Source organism: Liolophura sinensis, chromosome 6 (genome assembly GCF_032854445.1).
Source record: "Liolophura sinensis isolate JHLJ2023 chromosome 6, CUHK_Ljap_v2, whole genome shotgun sequence".
In the NCBI taxonomy this organism is placed as follows: Eukaryota; Metazoa; Mollusca; class Polyplacophora; order Chitonida; family Chitonidae; genus Liolophura; species Liolophura sinensis.
The window spans coordinates 69,171,499-69,189,137 of NC_088300.1; the positions used below are offsets into that span (position 1 = coordinate 69,171,499).

General features: G+C 37.8%; 1 protein-coding gene across 1 annotated transcript in view; it reads right to left on the minus strand.

Annotated features, from left to right (window-relative positions):
* LOC135467474 (uncharacterized) overlaps nucleotides 1-17,639 on the minus strand; it is a 50,683-nt gene that overhangs the window by 24,141 nt on the left and 8,903 nt on the right. The window contains 9 exon segments of the mRNA XM_064745248.1: nucleotides 623-2,498; nucleotides 3,536-3,645; nucleotides 4,488-4,591; nucleotides 4,824-4,827; nucleotides 5,350-5,421; nucleotides 6,157-6,232; nucleotides 6,477-6,505; nucleotides 11,367-11,415; nucleotides 12,827-12,898. Of these exon segments, the coding sequence (XP_064601318.1) occupies nucleotides 623-2,498; nucleotides 3,536-3,645; nucleotides 4,488-4,591; nucleotides 4,824-4,827; nucleotides 5,350-5,421; nucleotides 6,157-6,232; nucleotides 6,477-6,505; nucleotides 11,367-11,415; nucleotides 12,827-12,898 (2,392 nt within the window).

Below are 17,639 nucleotides of genomic sequence, written 5' to 3' on the forward strand. Positions count from 1 at the left end.
TCGGAGTGAGTGCTTGGGGTTAAACATCTTACTTAACAATTTTTCAGTCATATGACGACGAAGGAATCCTTAGGGTGTATGTAATGTGCCTCCTTGTTGCAGGATGGATTTCTACCACGCTTTTATCCAGTGCTGCTTCACTGTGGCGCCTTACCGAAGGCAAGTAAGCACCCCCCCCACCTCCCCGAGGCATTATACTGATACGGGTCAACCAGTCATTGCACTATCCCCTCCATGCTGAACACCAAGCGACATGTAGTCGGAGGAAGAATACAAGACAAATACAGGTGCACACATGTACATGTACACGTCTGCTCATAGCATGATATTATACACAATTCTCTCATATCTTCATGATGTGATATTTCACTTCATTTTTTTTCTGTTAAAGTATACATACAAACACCTCTCTGATCTGTACAAATGTGCATTTATATGCATGATGTCATGCTAAAATTTGAACTGGCTACAATGTTGAAATTCACCAATCTTACCGCTGAAGCTTAAGTAGGGATGTACAACTGCATTGTACATAAATTCCATTCAAATAGCTTCTCATACAAGAGAAAAAAAGTCATAAAAGGAAACCAAATTTGTTTGAATATAAGTTAATAACACATACCTGTCCAGAGTGGTCATATTTGGATGGGACCTTGGGTGAAGGGTACTGGAAGAAATTTGCCTTCTGATGTCTATGGATTTCGTTCTGTGCGGCTAGGAGTAGATCCTGCTGTGTGACAGGTGTCTTCGTCTGGGCCAGCTCCTCGGCGATCTGCTGCCTAATGTTTGCTGGTAACGCAGGTCTCGAAGGGTTGTCGTCAAACAAGTGTTCACGGCTGCCCCTTGTTCTATCTCTAGCATCATCTGACATATTCTCATATGCATAGCTTCCTGGGAGGTTTGCGTTCACACCTGGATACTGTTTGTGGTGATCCACCAAATCCTTAGGGTGTCGACCATCATTAATGTGGTTTCTGTGTGGTACAGCATAGATCTGAGAGTTTCTCTGATAGCCCGCATCAGCAGAGGGGTGGTGTGGTCCCCTGACAGAGTCATAACTACTTTGTAAGTCTGGCCTCTCCTGGACAGTTTTAGCAGCTGGTTTATCACGCCTAACCTTAGCATAAATCACTTCGGGGTCATCCATATCTTTTTTATCAAACTGCCAATGACCACTCATGTTTTCTCCCCTGTGATCTGAGGGACTGTGGACATAACTTCCTCGCGGTGGTTGTTCTCTGTCTTGGGCATAGCTTCCACGTGGTGGAATATCCCGATCTTGGGCATAACTTCCACGTGGTGGAATATCGCTCTCATGGGCATAACTTCCACGGGGTGGCAGGTCTCTATCTTGGGCATAGCTTCCACGTGGTGGAATATCCCGATCTTGCGCATAACTTCCACGTGGTGGAATCTCCATATCGTGGGCAAAACTTCCATGAGGTGGCACGTCCCTATCTTGGGCATAACTTCCACGTGGTGGTAATTCTCTATCTTGTGCATAATTTCCACGTTGTGGAATCTCCATATCGTGGGCAAAACTTCCATGAGGTGGCACGTCCCTATCTTGGGCATAACTCTTATGTGGTGGTAGTTCTCTATCTTGTGCATAACTTCCACGTTGTGGAATCTCCATATCGTGGGCATAACTTCCACGATGTGGCACGTGCCTATCTTGGACATAACTTCCACGTGGTGGTAGTTCTCTATCTTGTGCATAACTTCCACGTTGTGGAATCTCCATATCGTGGGCAAAACTTCCATGCAGTGGCATGTCCTGATCTTGGGCGTAACTTCCACGTTGTGGAATATCTTGCTCCCTATCTTGGGCATAACTTCCTCGTGGTGGCTGGTCCCTATCTTGCACATAGTTTCCATGTTGTGAAATATCTCGTTCCGTATCTTGAGCATAACTTCCTCGTGGAGGAATGTCCCTAACTTGAGCATAACTTCCACGTTGTGGTTGCTCTGAGTAACTTCCACGTTCATGTGGGTAGTTGTACTCTGGCCCTTGATGGCTGTGGTTCAAGCTGCTTTTACCCGGGTATGCCTGAGGGTGAGAGAGGTCTGCGCTGCTTGTATTACGACTGTGCGGATGTTGGGTGTAAGAATCTCTGTCGCGTGGAGCCTGGTGAGTGCCCAAGTTGTCCTGGAAGTTACCTGGCCTGTGTCTATGCTCCGCATCCGGGTATGAGTTATAAGAGTGGGACAGTCTGTTGTGTGGACGCTCCATATCCTGGGGTTGCCTGCTGTATGAATCCCTGGGGCTCGGGGTCTGGCCAGGATAACCTGGGTGGAGAGGTGGGGTCCTCTGGGGGTAGTCCAGACTGCCCCGCTGAGAGGGAGGTTGATGATAGTGAGGGGGGTGTTGGTGCCTATGTTCAGGAAAGTCCATCCCTGGGGGGTAGCCTTCTCCATGCCAGTGGGGGCTGGGCTGATGGCCAGGGGAAGTCTTGTAATAGTTGTTATTATGCTCAGGATCGTACCCTCTTTCTTGGCTGCACAAGAATAAGAGAGAAGAAAGCACATTACCCCTAACATACATGTAAGTACACGTAAGCTTTTGTAACTAGTATTCTCTCTCACTTAAAACACTATAAAAAGCGATCTTAATATAATTTTCTACTACATGTAATCATCTAACTAATCAACACAAATTTTATATTTATTTTATTTATTTATCTGACCTGTGTTTTACGCCGTGCTCGAGAACATTTCACTTATACGGCAGCAGCCAGCAATATGGTAGGAGGACACCTGGGAGAAAATTTTAAATCATCTTCCTCTTTTATATGTATTGTTTAATACAAGTATATGTATATTAATCATAATTTAACAGCTATTAGTTTCGACAATCAATGTACAAAGTAACACATTGAGAAATTTTGCCAATCTGGGAAACTGTTTGCTTGCTTGCTTGCATGTATTGTTTTCGTAATATTACAGCCTGAGTGTTATCTTCTTGTAACAGACATGTCAGAATGGTGCCATATTTATAATGCTAAATAGTTACATACCGCTAAAACCACACGTGACACTGACATAACACCCTACCCAGTCAAAGTTAACTGCTACAGGGCCAAATAGCTACCAGGCCTAAAAATTGGTGTTTCCTAGCCAAGAAAGTGTATGTACCAAGATTGCTTATTTTTAAGTCTTAACTGCTGAATTATAGATTATTAATATAATATTATTAATATAACTTTATACAGAGAACTAGAAGGCACTACACATATAAATTTCAGCTTCTGCAAAATTTACAAATTTCCTTGAACACTGCTGAGAAAGGGACACTACTCAGTATTTTCATATCTTAAAACTGAAGGATTGTGTAAAAAAAATCCCAGATCTGGTATGGACATTAACCCAAGAACAACCTCTGCACAAAATTTCCTCCAAATCTGTGCAAAACACTTTTCTGTTAAGTTTTTGAATGACAGAGAGAAAAACAATGGCAAAGAAATATATCCTCCTTTGATGGAGGCAAAAATGAATGCCCCAATGCAAGGAGAGAACCAATAGTAAGTAAACTTACTTGAGGTCTGACTGAGCCATTGTAGCCAGCTCAATAGCCCTTGTCCAACTGTCCAGCTCCTCTAAGTTTTCTGTCGCAAAGAAGTGACTCTTCATATTCTCATGTTCAATCTGAAATTAACATATTTATCTTTATTTATTTATTTTATTAGCGTTAAACATTTTTGTGGAAAGTACTTTTAATAGGAGAAAAAAGCCAGACGAGATTTACCATGCATTTCAGGAAGCAATATTCATTAGCTCATGTAATTATAGTCAGTTTGTATTTCACCGTCTTCAGAATATATATACAGAGATTTTTTTACGATATAACCTAACATATAACTATCAGATATACACAATACATGTTTAGCACATCATGATATCATCTGGAGGACCAAATTATGGCTAAGCGATGGAGGCACTCCAACGTGGTGAATTTAGAGTTCCAACTCTTTTATCACTAAAGGGAAAAAAAGCCTCCTGTATCATGTGACCAATCAAGAATGTCAGGCAACTACTTTTGATCACATTTACTGTGACGTGGGCATCAGAAATAAGTTTCACAATAAACAATTTAGAGTAGATGAATGATGGAGAAAGTTGAGGAGTTGTACGAAGAGGTGTCACTTGTGCCTCTGGACAATGGTGAGACAAGTGGTCAGTAAATTAATGTTTTTCACAAGTCACATAATACGAGAGGACTGTACCTCCAACAACAACAGAGTTTTAACTCGGAGTTCTCATAATGTTAGTCCACACAAACATGCATTCAATCCCATTTTTGGTCAGCGTATATTTTTGTAGTTTCCCCTGATTTCATCGTTCACTGGGTCTTGGTGACAATAAGCAGTCATCTGTGACCTTTTTGGTGATTTCTTACATGAAGTTCAATGAAAAATTCTTGAGTGCTTCATCAAGCAACAATCAAATAAATCTATCCCCTGTAAAATGAAGAATACCATCTACTTTACCTTGAAGGCAAACCGTCTTGATATGCCATCCCGTAGGTTACAATGGCTGACTTTATAGCTAGGCAACAGGATAGAGGAGATTTCACCTTTTTTCCATTTTTTGTCTGCAGGTATAAAACAAAATAAAACATTATATTCTTATAATTTATTAAAGTAAACAGTTGCATTAAATTTCTTTACATGCAATTTTAAATTTAGCCATCTACATAGCTGGTGATATAGTAATGCTTGTATAGACACTGTCCACTTTGTTGCTTATTTCACAAAGCAATAAGCAATAATGTTAAGACCAGCAAAGAGTCCAAAATTTTCAATAACATTAAGTGTAAAAGGTACATTTCTACATGAGAAAGTATTGCACATTTGTACCTTTAAGATTATGCTTTTAATTCCAGTGCAAAACAAGGACAACCGCTTCAAGGAGGGGTAAGGCACCATGTTTAAATAAAATTACTGGCAGAGTATCATTACATTGCAACATTTGACACCAAAACCTACCCCAACATAACACAGGAGAATTATCTTTTCTGCATAATCAGGGATTCTATGGTCTACATGATTCATATCAGTCATATGATATTCTCTATATCATTTGTGTTTGGGAATGTGTTGTGAAATAGAGTAAAGTAATAGTGTCATGGCAGTACTGGAGTAAATCACGTGTTCATTTGACAAGTGAAGTTAGTCATTCCTTACGCATCCAAGTATGTGACAACATGTGAATACCATCCCAAGTTAGAATCAACAAACTGGACTCTACTGTGAGGTTTGGGCAACAATTGCAAATCTCATTGCATGCAATATTAAGTAGTCTCCCTGGATAATGTGAGGCAAATTCTAATATACTTCTATTAATGCTTACCTTTGTAAAATGTAAGCAGAAATCTGCTAAAACACACCATCGCTTTTTCCAGGATTTTAATGGCGCTGTCTCCTGATATGAGAATTAAGCAGACACAATTATCACAAGAGCAAGCCAAGGACTGCTTACAGGTCATTCATACAAACATTATCTACTGGACATTTATACATTGCCTACATTACATGTACATGCATACAAACATTATCAACAGGGCACTTACACATTATCCACAGGACATCTACATGTATAAACATTATCCACAGGACATCTACATGTATACAAACATTATTTACTGGACATTTATACATTACCTACATTACATGTACATGTATACAAACATTATCAACAGGGCACTTACACATTATCCACAGGACATCTACATGTATATAAACATTATCCACAGGACATCTACTTGTATACAAACGTTATCCACAGGACATCTACATGTATACAAACATTATCCACAGGACATCTACATGTATACAAACATTATCCACAGGACATCTACATGTATACAAACATTATCTACAGGACATCTATGTGTATACAAACATTATCCACAGGACATTTAGATGTATACAAACATTATCAACAGGGCACTTATACATTATCGACAGGACATGTAGATATATACAAACATTATCTACAGGACATTTATAAATTATCTACAGGGCACTCACATACTTGTGTCATGCAGAGATCCTTTCATACATGTACACGTATAAACTTTAGGCAATAAACCTATGTACAATTTTGATGTATTCACATGTAATGTATACCAACATGTGGCAACATAACACAGCTCACCTGTCTGTATAACCAGGCCCGTTTAGACACCGTGGAATGCTGTGTTCTTTTGGCTGATGGGGTTTTGTCCAACACTCTGTGAGAGAGCAGAAAAACAGTGATAGGCATGCACAGATTCAGGAATACTGCAGGTTACAGCTGTAGATGCATCGTGTTTGGATGCTCTTGAGCTAACACATGTAACAGACAGAGTGGTGCAAACAGATGCAGGCTGGAGAATCTCATACAATATCTGTAAGCGCACAACCTGTACAAAGTACATCTGCAGACAGACAAGAAATAGCTATCTATAAAAGAGCCATATACATGTATGCACTTACTTTTGTCTATTTGTTTTCCTTTGTTGTGGCTGTAACAAAACAAAAGAGGAATATTTATTTCTTGTTAAGGAACACATGCACCACCAACATAGGCACTGAACAGTACATGGTACAAAACTTTTGACCATGTTCAACAGTCAACTAACATGTACATGTAAATTATGTATTTTTACATGTATTTCTGAATTTCCAAAGTAGATGTATAAAACATGTCTACATAGGTAGAATCTTCTCAATACATATCCAAACACACAAAATGAAAATATGAATCTGGGAGAGAAAATGAGTCATAACAGAGGTGGGAAGAGAAAGTGAAAAATGTCAAACACTTGCAGGAAAAAACAGTGAGAAGGATGTGTCATGAATATATGAAAATAGAGAATATGAGAAATGCCCCAGTCAGCTGGGAAGATGACTTGGAATGTGTGTGCGGAAGAGAATGTGAGACGTGTCATAGACTGGTGGGGCGAGAACCTGAGATATGTGAAGAGATCTTGAAAAGTGTCGCAGATTTGTAGGGGGAGAATTTGAAAATTATCGGAAAGAAGTGTGGTTGATACACGTATGTGACAATTACACATAAGTACATGTATGTGACAATTACACATAAGTACATGTACATGACAATTACACATAAGTACATGCATGTGACAATTACACATAAGTACATGTATGTGACAATTACACATAAGTACATGTACGTGACAATTACACATAAGTACATGTATGTGACAATTAAACATAAGTACATGTATGTGACAATTACACATAAGTACATGTATGTGACAATTACACGTAAGTACATGTATGTGACAATTACACATAAGTACATGTACGTGACAATTACACATAAGTACATGTCTGTGACAATTGCACATAAGTACATGTATGTGACAATTACACATAAGTACATGTATGTGACAATTACACGTAAGTACATGTATGTGACAATTACACATAAGTACATGTATGTGACAATTAAACGTAAGTACATGTATGTGACAATTACACATAAGTACATGTATGTGACAATTACACGTAAGTACATGTACGTGACAATTACACATAAGTACATGTATGTGACAATTAAACGTAAGTACATGTACGTGACAATTACACATAAGCACATGTATGTGACAATTACATCTAAGTACATGTAAGTCAAGTGAGAAGATATGGGTGAGATATACATGTACATATGCATATACATAAATGTCATTAATATACTCTCTTGACAGATGTCATCTGTGCCTATTAGTGCACTGAATGATCTGGCATGTTAACTTCCGAAGGGGAAGTTCCTGGAGACAATCACGTTTGATCTAGTAAAACGAAACAGATCTTATAGAACGTAGCACACCTGTATTCTATCTTATGTCACGCCCCATTACATATGCATGAACTGTCTCCCCTTATCCCAAATCTCTGTCCCTATATCTGTGATAACAGTATAGGAGTAACGAAATCCCTTGCCTACTATAGTCCCATCCCTTCTCCCGACCCACACATCTATCTGATAGTGACAGATTCATCATTGTTCTTTCTTGAATACTGAATCAGAAAGTTTCTAAGATGTGAATGAGAAATCTGTCTCTGCTGTCAGATCCATATGTGTACATACACCCATAGGCTTAGCTGGGGGGGGGGGGGGGAGGGATAGGGGGCTCAGTGTCTTTGAGAAGCCTTATTCTGACAAAATTAACACACAATCTGTGCATACACCTCTCTTTCATTACATTAATGTTCTTGGGGGAAGAAGTCTGCCCCATAAGGTGTAATAAGTGGAGCATGATACAGGAAGTTCTTCAGCCTCTGATATCCTGTGATATATATATACTATAGGACTAGATGCTGCCATGTTAATTGTACTACTGATTAAAGTCCATCAGCATAATAACATGGCTTTCACTGAATAATTAAATTACAGATAACCATGCCTCTTCATAGTGCAAAGAAGAGACAAAATCTCGAGGATTTTCTTCTCTGCAACTTTTGAAAGTTTGTACAGGTGTATATTTGCAAAAAGAAGTTGGTTAAAAATTTGAGCGCTCATATATAGTTGTGAAACTGTATGAAATCACGTGCTGTTATGAAGCGTGCTATAACAAGTGAAACGTGTAACTTTTACATGGAACGCTTTCCTACATACAAGGAGCCATAATACTCTGTGAACAGGTGGCAGACAAGCTTTAAAACCCCATAGCATGCAGAGTGGTTCTGTTGTGGTAACAGTGGAAAAACCACCCACACTATCCACACTAAGATTACAAGCCACATGATCTTCTCACACAGTTCAAGCTGACATGCAGAACAGGCTGAGTCACTGCCATGCCTAAAGGCAGGTCACAGATTAACAGGCCAATAGCAGGAAACTCTACAAAAGACCTCTCTGTAGTTTAATAATGAGAGTTGGGCTAGTGAAACAGTGTGACTTGGAACACACCAGAAACAAAGTAAACCACTCACAGATCCCTAATCTAACAGAGTTGGATGCACTGTTTTGTGTCCTTCAAAATGAGGTCCCAAAATTCTGGGAAAAAAATCAATTAAATCTCTGCATTTGGACATGATATTTGCATAGCTTTACACTTTAAAATAATTTCCTGATAACAAAACAACCGAAATTTGATGCTGATTTAATTGTTCAGATTTAAGTGGTCTTTTCAATCCTTAATACAAAGAAATTATTCATTTGATTAGAGTTTTATGCTGTACTAAAGTACATTTCACAGATATGACATTGGCCAGCATTTCAATACAATGCAACAGCGACATGTATACCGAACTTTTTCACATGTCATTAAATTAATTATTTATTTTGATTCTGATAATGGTGTGGAGCACACAGTACACCAAAAAGACAGGTGATTTGTCAGATACCTGGAGAATGGTGCATGTTTTCCCCGGCATTGTTACATCCCACAACCCTAACCTCTGTCATATAAATGAAAAATTCTCAAGTAAGGTATTTGCCACGATTCTAATAAATGAACAAATAAAACACTACAGGTTTACAGGTCCATGTAGCCTACTGCCACAGAATGTGCTCTTTGAAGGCCACACTCTACCACAGAGCATATCGCACTCCGGTGTTTTTACAATGTTTCCTGCCCATTTATATACAGGGGTTTAATAACCACAAGCTCTTCACCACATCAGGACAGGTAATAACGCCTTTTGACATTCACCTGCACTGTTCCCTATATATGGTACACACTGAACAATGGGACTACAGCACTTATAATGAAGGGCCCTTGACATAGGCTGTTGTCCCAAACATATCCAGGCCCTACATTGTACCTACCACAATAACAGTACATTGTTCCTGGCCAGAAGTAAATATGCACTGATGTACATACAAACACTACTTCCCCGCTATATCTATTAAGCTGTACTTGATTTATACATACATGATGATACCTGTATGATGTCCCACATGGGACATTAAAAGGGCACGAGCGTTCTCAATACAAATGTAAAAGCATACTGTGAATTAACAAGATAAAATGCGTGTAAACAGTGGAAAATGGTGAGATTGGTTTTGTATTAATTCCCCCATGAAGAAATGTTTGTCTGAATGCTCGTTTCAATTACTACCACTCGTGCCCTTGTGACACATGCATTAATTAACGTACAGTACATGTACACGTTGCTATACATGGTATTTTATAACCTTAAAAAAAATCCTCTATAAAATGTACTTTTAGAGGCAGTTGAAATTTCTGCGGTGCCTTTATAACTTCATTACAGTTATCTTTTTCCAGTAGGACATGACACTAAACGTACCTTCCAAACCAATCAAACAGAACTCTCAGAATCAGGCAAACTAAGTAACTTATTCATGAACGAAGTTTTAGGTCAAATGCAGTATATGAATCCCCATGTATCCTGTAAACCATTCCAGTCCAGTGCAGTCCCTGTGCATTCCCAGAACACACACTCGAACTGTCATCCAGCTGTCCAGTCAGCCAGTGACTCGCACCCTGTGGAGCCTCAGCACTTGTACATGTTCCTTGAGGGCAATGGCTTTTGAATGGCATGACTCAGTGCATGTTTGCATGTGCTTTGTATCTGTGCACATCAAAGCTATGGACAACTACACTGTGGCACCAGCCTTCCATGCAACACTGGACGAAGTCAATACCTCACATTTTCATCAACTCACTAGAATCTGTCGTTTTCGTACAGGTGTAAATAACACACAGACAGATGGATTTAGGACTCTGGCCATCCAGCACAATGCTGTAAGGCTGTCTAATATAACATTTTCAGGTGTGCATTTTCTTTTCATACCATATACAACAAGATTGATTTCGGTCACACCACTGAGTTTGTTTCAAAAGCCTAACATTAACGTTACTGCAGGTATAAGTAGAAATTAGACCTAAGCTTGAACCTTTGAAGCCACCTGAGGTACGAAGGCTAAGTACATATCCATGTGACTGTACACATGTATGTCCGAGCACCGCAAGTATCTACACCACTATATTCCAACTTTTAAGATGATTTCATTGTGCATTCTTTCATACAATATGAGATGCAATCCTAAATTACTTCAAACGAGGGAATATGTATAGAATTTAACGCAGAGAAGAATGAATACCAAATACACATGACATGGTGTTCCTGTGAAAGCAGAATATAACTGATAAAGCTGCTTGAAGCTTGACATTTATACATTATTTTTCAGCTCCCACTCAAATAACAATAACCAAGCATCAGTTGACATCATCCTCTACACATTTACATTGATTATCCATCAGAATGCATTTATTACATCCAAAGACATTTTAAATCCACAGAAAAAATCTGAAGAATAAAACTACTATGTGTGTATGATTTAACTGAACAATGAGCTTGAGACAAGGGTTGTTTTTTTTTTTAACGCACCTGTCTGGGGTCCACAGGTCTGGGGGATGCAGGGCTCACCGGCTGGCTTCTACAACACAAGAAATAATAACATAAATATGCTAAGAGATGTTGTCATACACAGCTTCATGGTTCCACTAGCCAAAAACATCAAGTAACACATGACAGGGTTAGATACAGGATGTTCTTCACAAATTCATTTAAAGAGTATTCAAATTAAATTCTGGATTTAATATTTAAAATTTTCATGGATTTGTCCTTTCAAATTGACTGTTTTTAGGAATCACCTGAAAATTACAATATTTGCCAATTTGCTCTAAAATATAACACCAATTTTCATTCACATATCTTTTGATAAAAGTCAAATAAGGGAATTTTAAAAACTTCCTTAATCCAACACTGGCTAAAAGCAAAGTACCAGACAAAAGTTGCCACATCTGGTCCATAAGTGTACCACATTGACGCAGGACAAAGACAAAGCTGAAGTTATGAAGCGGTTATGAAGCATGTTAATTGATCCTGAAGACATTACATGATGGGACACTGTGTGCTATATGTACATTTATGTCAACCTCCCACAACTTGGGAGGCTTCAGCTGAAGATTCCCAAGTCTGCATTTTAGAAATAGTAGTGCATTTACGTAAACCGAATGTGCCAATTCAGAAGAAATTCAAAGACTGACGACATTCAGCTTTTCTTGTGCTACCAGTGACAAAAATTGACAGGCAACATACAAATAAAGAGTATAAAAAAATCTGCTAACAGTAAAATACCTACATTACTAGGTGTAACAAATACGAAGGCCAATATTAAATGGTGCATCACTGCTAAACTACTGTATATTTTTTGGGCTTCATATCTACAGGAGGACTCCGCTATTTTTCCCCAGACATATTTCAGCTACATGTGATATCATAGACATGTAGCTGACATAAGTTACGCACCGGGATTAAGCAATAGCACAGCAGGCTATATATCAACATGTAGCCATAATTTCCAGCCAAATTTAGTCAAGTCTGAATTATATGTACTGTACTGCATGTAAAAATGCAGTTTTGAAAGCACATAAATGTCTGTAAAATTTTTCAAAGAAATTAATCATACTTCAGAAAAAAATAAATAAAATAAATGTATTGATCAGTCCAAATCAAGCAAAATAGTTAACATTGGCATCATTGGTTGCACTATCTCAAAAACAGATTCAATTATTTATTTATTTATTTATTTGCTTACATGTATTTGACTGATTATTTTTGCTGTACTCAAGAATATACCAATTTTACGAAGGCACCAACATTATGAAGGAAATGGAACAGAGCCCTGGGGAAACCCACAACCACTCGCAAGTTGCTGTCAGACTCTCGAAAACTACATAAATTTCTTGAAAAATAGAACTTCAACACCTTGTCTACGTCATAGTTAGCTGATTGTTTCTGGACGAAGCAGCCTAGCTGTAGAAAGAAGGGGACACAAATCTTACCGTTCTTGTAAGTAAGGCGGGGGTCCAGGCCCGGTCAGAGGGTCATCGAATGTAGTGGTGAATGTATTATGACTGAAACACAAAGACACAGTCAGTAAGACGAAAACGATACCAACTACAAGAGTACATAGATTTATCTTGACTCATCAAGGAGCTAACACTTCTGGCAGAACCTGTTAGAAAGTGCTAGCTGTTATTACCTATATGTATTTATTAACATCATGCATCATTGTGCAGATTTACATAATGTCGAAAATACATTTCCTCTGTCAGAAAGCATTGCTTTTGTCCACAAACCCTACTACGATGGCGGACACTATCACAATTTACTTCAGGATAATAAGGTATGTCTTTTAAACTTCACTACAAATTTGATAATAAAGTACTATCATAATATTATACGCCATGGTACATGAAATATTGTATGTCTATAAACACTGATATTCCTACACATCCAGGCATACGTTTTGTTCAAGAATCAGCTCAAAAAAGTACTACTAGTACCTATTACAGAACATTATAGAATATATACTAGTATCTATTATAGAACATTATAGAATATATACTAGTATCTATGTAGAACATTACAGAATATATACTAGTATCTATTATAGAACATTATAGAATATATACTAGTACCTATTACAGAACATTATAGAATATATACTAGTATCTATTATAGAACATTATAGAATATATACTAGTATCTATTTAGAACATTACAGAATATATACTAGTATCTATTATAGAATATATGTTACATGTACAAGGGAATTTCAATACATGTGTACATGCACATGCATGTTGTACAATAATTTAATTATCTGATTGTAGCTTACCACCATACTGACGAGTTTTTCACCTACACAATGGTGGACAGTTTTAGAGGTGGAGGAAACAGGAGTGCCAAGCGTCAACCACCAACCTTTGACAAGTTACTGACAGACTTTCCAACATGGGACAAACAGATATTCACATCATATGAATGAATGATTATGGCTTTACGCCACATCGGCAATATTTCAGCCATATCGTGGCGATTCACATCATATGTGATAAGGGTTTTCAATGAACCTCACAAACTGTGCAAACAACTGAGAAGAGGCGTCTACAAATCCCCTACATGTACTCTGACATAAATGGAATCGCATATATACAGGTGTACATTTATGAGAAACAGAGGGTGTTAAGAAAAACGTGGTCGTGGGCATCAAAAGTCTGAATCATTTCACCTGTTTTCATTTTTAATACCTCAGCTATGCTGTACAAGGAATTATCATGTATGGAGCAAATACTTACTGAGTTACTCAGCATCAGCTACTCAAATGTTTTAAAGGTTGTCACAACAAAAACTAATAGCATGATGACAATCTAGGAAAACGTACAACAACAAGTTGATGATTGTTTACAGATCTCCTGACCTGTCTGTACAACATGCAGTCAGAGTAGCATTAAAAAACAACACCTGCTGAGATCATCCTCATATACTGTGAAACCTTTAATATATTTTCACGCATGCATCCACACAGTTTGTTCAGCTATTTGACATGTACACGCATATTCAAAACAACCTGCAAATTAGCAATACACTGTACATGTGTGCTCATTATGTACTGTATACTGAGTACATAGTGACAAAAAACACTACATGTGTCTACTAGTAAAAGTTATAAAGACGACCTTCCGTTGATCTGTACTGCCTGAACTGTAGTAGTACTAAAGAGATAACTTCAGTAATACAGGCTTTATTGCCCAGGCTATAGCTAGTCTGATCTAGGTAGGTACAGTTTATTCTGTACAGAGATTAGCAATTGAAATGCACCGTGAAGGCTAAGCTATGTGTGCTTCATTCATTCACATCAGGGATTAGCGCTCCTGGGGAGAGAAGTGGGGGGGGGACGGAGTTGTGGTGGAGTTATGGTTGGGGTTGGTGGACAAGGTAGACATTGAAGCACATCCTGGTGACTATAGCTGTCGTCAGTCCCGAATCAAATACCGTTCCACTTTGTAATGTGGATGTCAAACAATGGTGGCTATAATGTCAAACACTATTTAACGTATACACAGAATTCAATAGGAGTGAAATACAATGCGTGAGAATAACTTTGCCTGTACACTAATATAAAAATTGTATACACTGTAATTGTATTGTATCAGGTTATGTCTTTGTGAGTTTTATCAACTACTTATCCAGTTTGTTAACCTAGATCCTGATCTTTTTCGTTTTTTGGGGGTTTTTTTTCTTTCTTTTTCTGTTATACCAGAGCTGTTCTCAGACAAATTTTAACATATCATTGTGTCAGTCATCATACAAATGACACACTGGAAAACAGTTACTACTGATTCCTATTTGCCCAGTACTCTTGACGGCCAGATTTTTTTTTCAAGAATACTTCACTTTAATATATGTGCATGATAAAAGTCAGATTTATTAGTGGAAGACTTTTCAATAATACGTTGTGGCATGACATGAAAGTCTGAACTTTTATTCATTTGTTTATTTCACTGAAGTTTTACCCATTAGGAATATATCACTCAGATGATAACGGTTAGCTAGGTTTATGGGTGAAGGAATTGTGTAAATATACTGGAGCCACAGCATGATGTCAGTGTATCTTTGAGGCATGTATGGCTTTCTGTTCCTAAATGCTGAGAAAAAAGTTCTACAATGTTTGACCAGTGTGAAGTTCACAGTCTATGTGAAAACAAGTGAATAAATCTATCATCTCAGTCAAATAAAATAAAGGTAAAATAAAACACTTTTTGACAGCAATGTTGTACCTGGCCATGCAACAAAACAATGTACGCATGGAATCAGGTAAAAGCATATCAAAATAACAGTATTATATAAACAAAAGGCATAGAAACAATGCTCAGACAAAATTTATATCTTTTATACTTGGGAAAAAGAGTAATAGCTACAGCTCTTTAGTTCACAGTGAGTCCTATAATTAGAGCGACTATGCTGTCACTCAATACCTGTAGATAATGGAGTTCACTTAGACAATGCTGTCCAAGTCAACCTTAATGATTCAGGAAATATTGTGCTATGTCAGGGGTGAAATGCGCTGTTCGCTAGGGTTACTGATGGAGCCATCTGTGCTGTGTTGAACAACCTGTGAGGAATTCAATCATGTGTGACTTAAATAATTCCTCGCCAAAAACATGTACAAAACCAAAAAAATAAACCCCAAAAAACACACAGACATACAAGCTCTCTATGCAACAATGCCCTACCACAAGCTAGTCCATGTTGAAATTCCATTGGAAGAAGGTGTACACTGTTAGGACTGTAGGTATTTAACACACAAATGGATAACCTCTTCCCTTATAGTACATACACACACTAGTCAGTACTTGATTTCCACACTCTTTAAGAGGTTGATAACATGCCAGCTAAAAGCTCTATCAACTCAGCAAACAGGATTACATAAGAAATCCAGTACTGAACAATAAGAACCAATACAGCAATCGAATGTCCAAATATGTAACAGGCTGTTTAAAAGCCTGGTACTGCACATCCAGATAAAACGGGCTAGTGTGATCCCTGCTCTACCAACTGACATGTCAACACTGCGCGTGTTTACCTAACTATGTTTATATGCTTTGCATCAACTTCAAACTTTGCCCAGTAAATAGGCTGTATGGTTAAACAAAGTCCCATCCCCAAACTTAACTCTTCAACTTAGGGCATGTAGTCTTAATGTTCCCCTACAAAACTGCACCCCCTCCCCTCAACACACCCACAAAACCTCTAAAAAAAAGAAAATGGAAGAGAGCCTGTATTAACATGGCAAGAGATTAAGTTTGACATGGAACACAAAATGCCTTCTTTAAACTCCTCCTATCAACATTTTGAGTTCACATTTCAGGCTTTATACCTCGGGGTCCAAGCAAATGTTTTTATCCTTTACTTCTGTCTTCACAAATGGTGATATTCATTTTTTAACATCACCACCGTGTTAGTGAAAAATGTGAAAGAGGCTGTCTAACCGTTTAAGGCCTTTTTATTTGAGCAGCCTGGTTTCTAGATTTCATTTCTGCCCTTCACTCCCATGTTTTGAAGCTCTGAAAAACAGGGCATTCAAATAGCGCTTATTGTTTGTTTCACTCTTCTACTTGGATGGGTAACTGGTTTACGAAACAAACTTCAAAATTTGAGATCAACAGAACTCACAGAATCAAACAATTGAGCAATTCTGTCATCGACAAAATTTTACGATATTTTACCATACCTGTCTTTCTAATAAATTCATGAAACTTTGGGTCATTTTACCATACCTCCCTCTCTAAAAAACTGACAAAAATTTCAGGTCATTTTACCATACCTGTACCAAAAATCTGACAATATTTAAGTTCGTTTCACTACACCTGTACTAAAAAATGGACAAAATTTTAGGTCATTTTACCATACTAAAAATCTGACAATATTTTAGGTCATTTTACCTTCTAAAAAATGGACAAAAGTTTAGGTCATTTTACCATACCTGTACTTCAAAAATGGACAAAAGTTTAGGTCATTTTACCATACCTGTACTTCTAAAAATGGACAAAAGTTCAGGTCATTTTACCATACATGTACTTCTCAAAAATGACCAAAAGTTTAGATCATTTCACCATACCTGTACTTCTCAAAAATGGACAAAAGTTTAGGTCATTTTACCATACCTGTACTTCTAAAAATGGACAAAAGTTTAGGTCATTTTATCATACCTGTACTTCTCAAAAATGGACAAAAGTTTAGGTCATTTTACCATAGAGCAAGTCCACAAATATTTATAATCAGTCTCTCAGCAGAGATCATGAACCATAC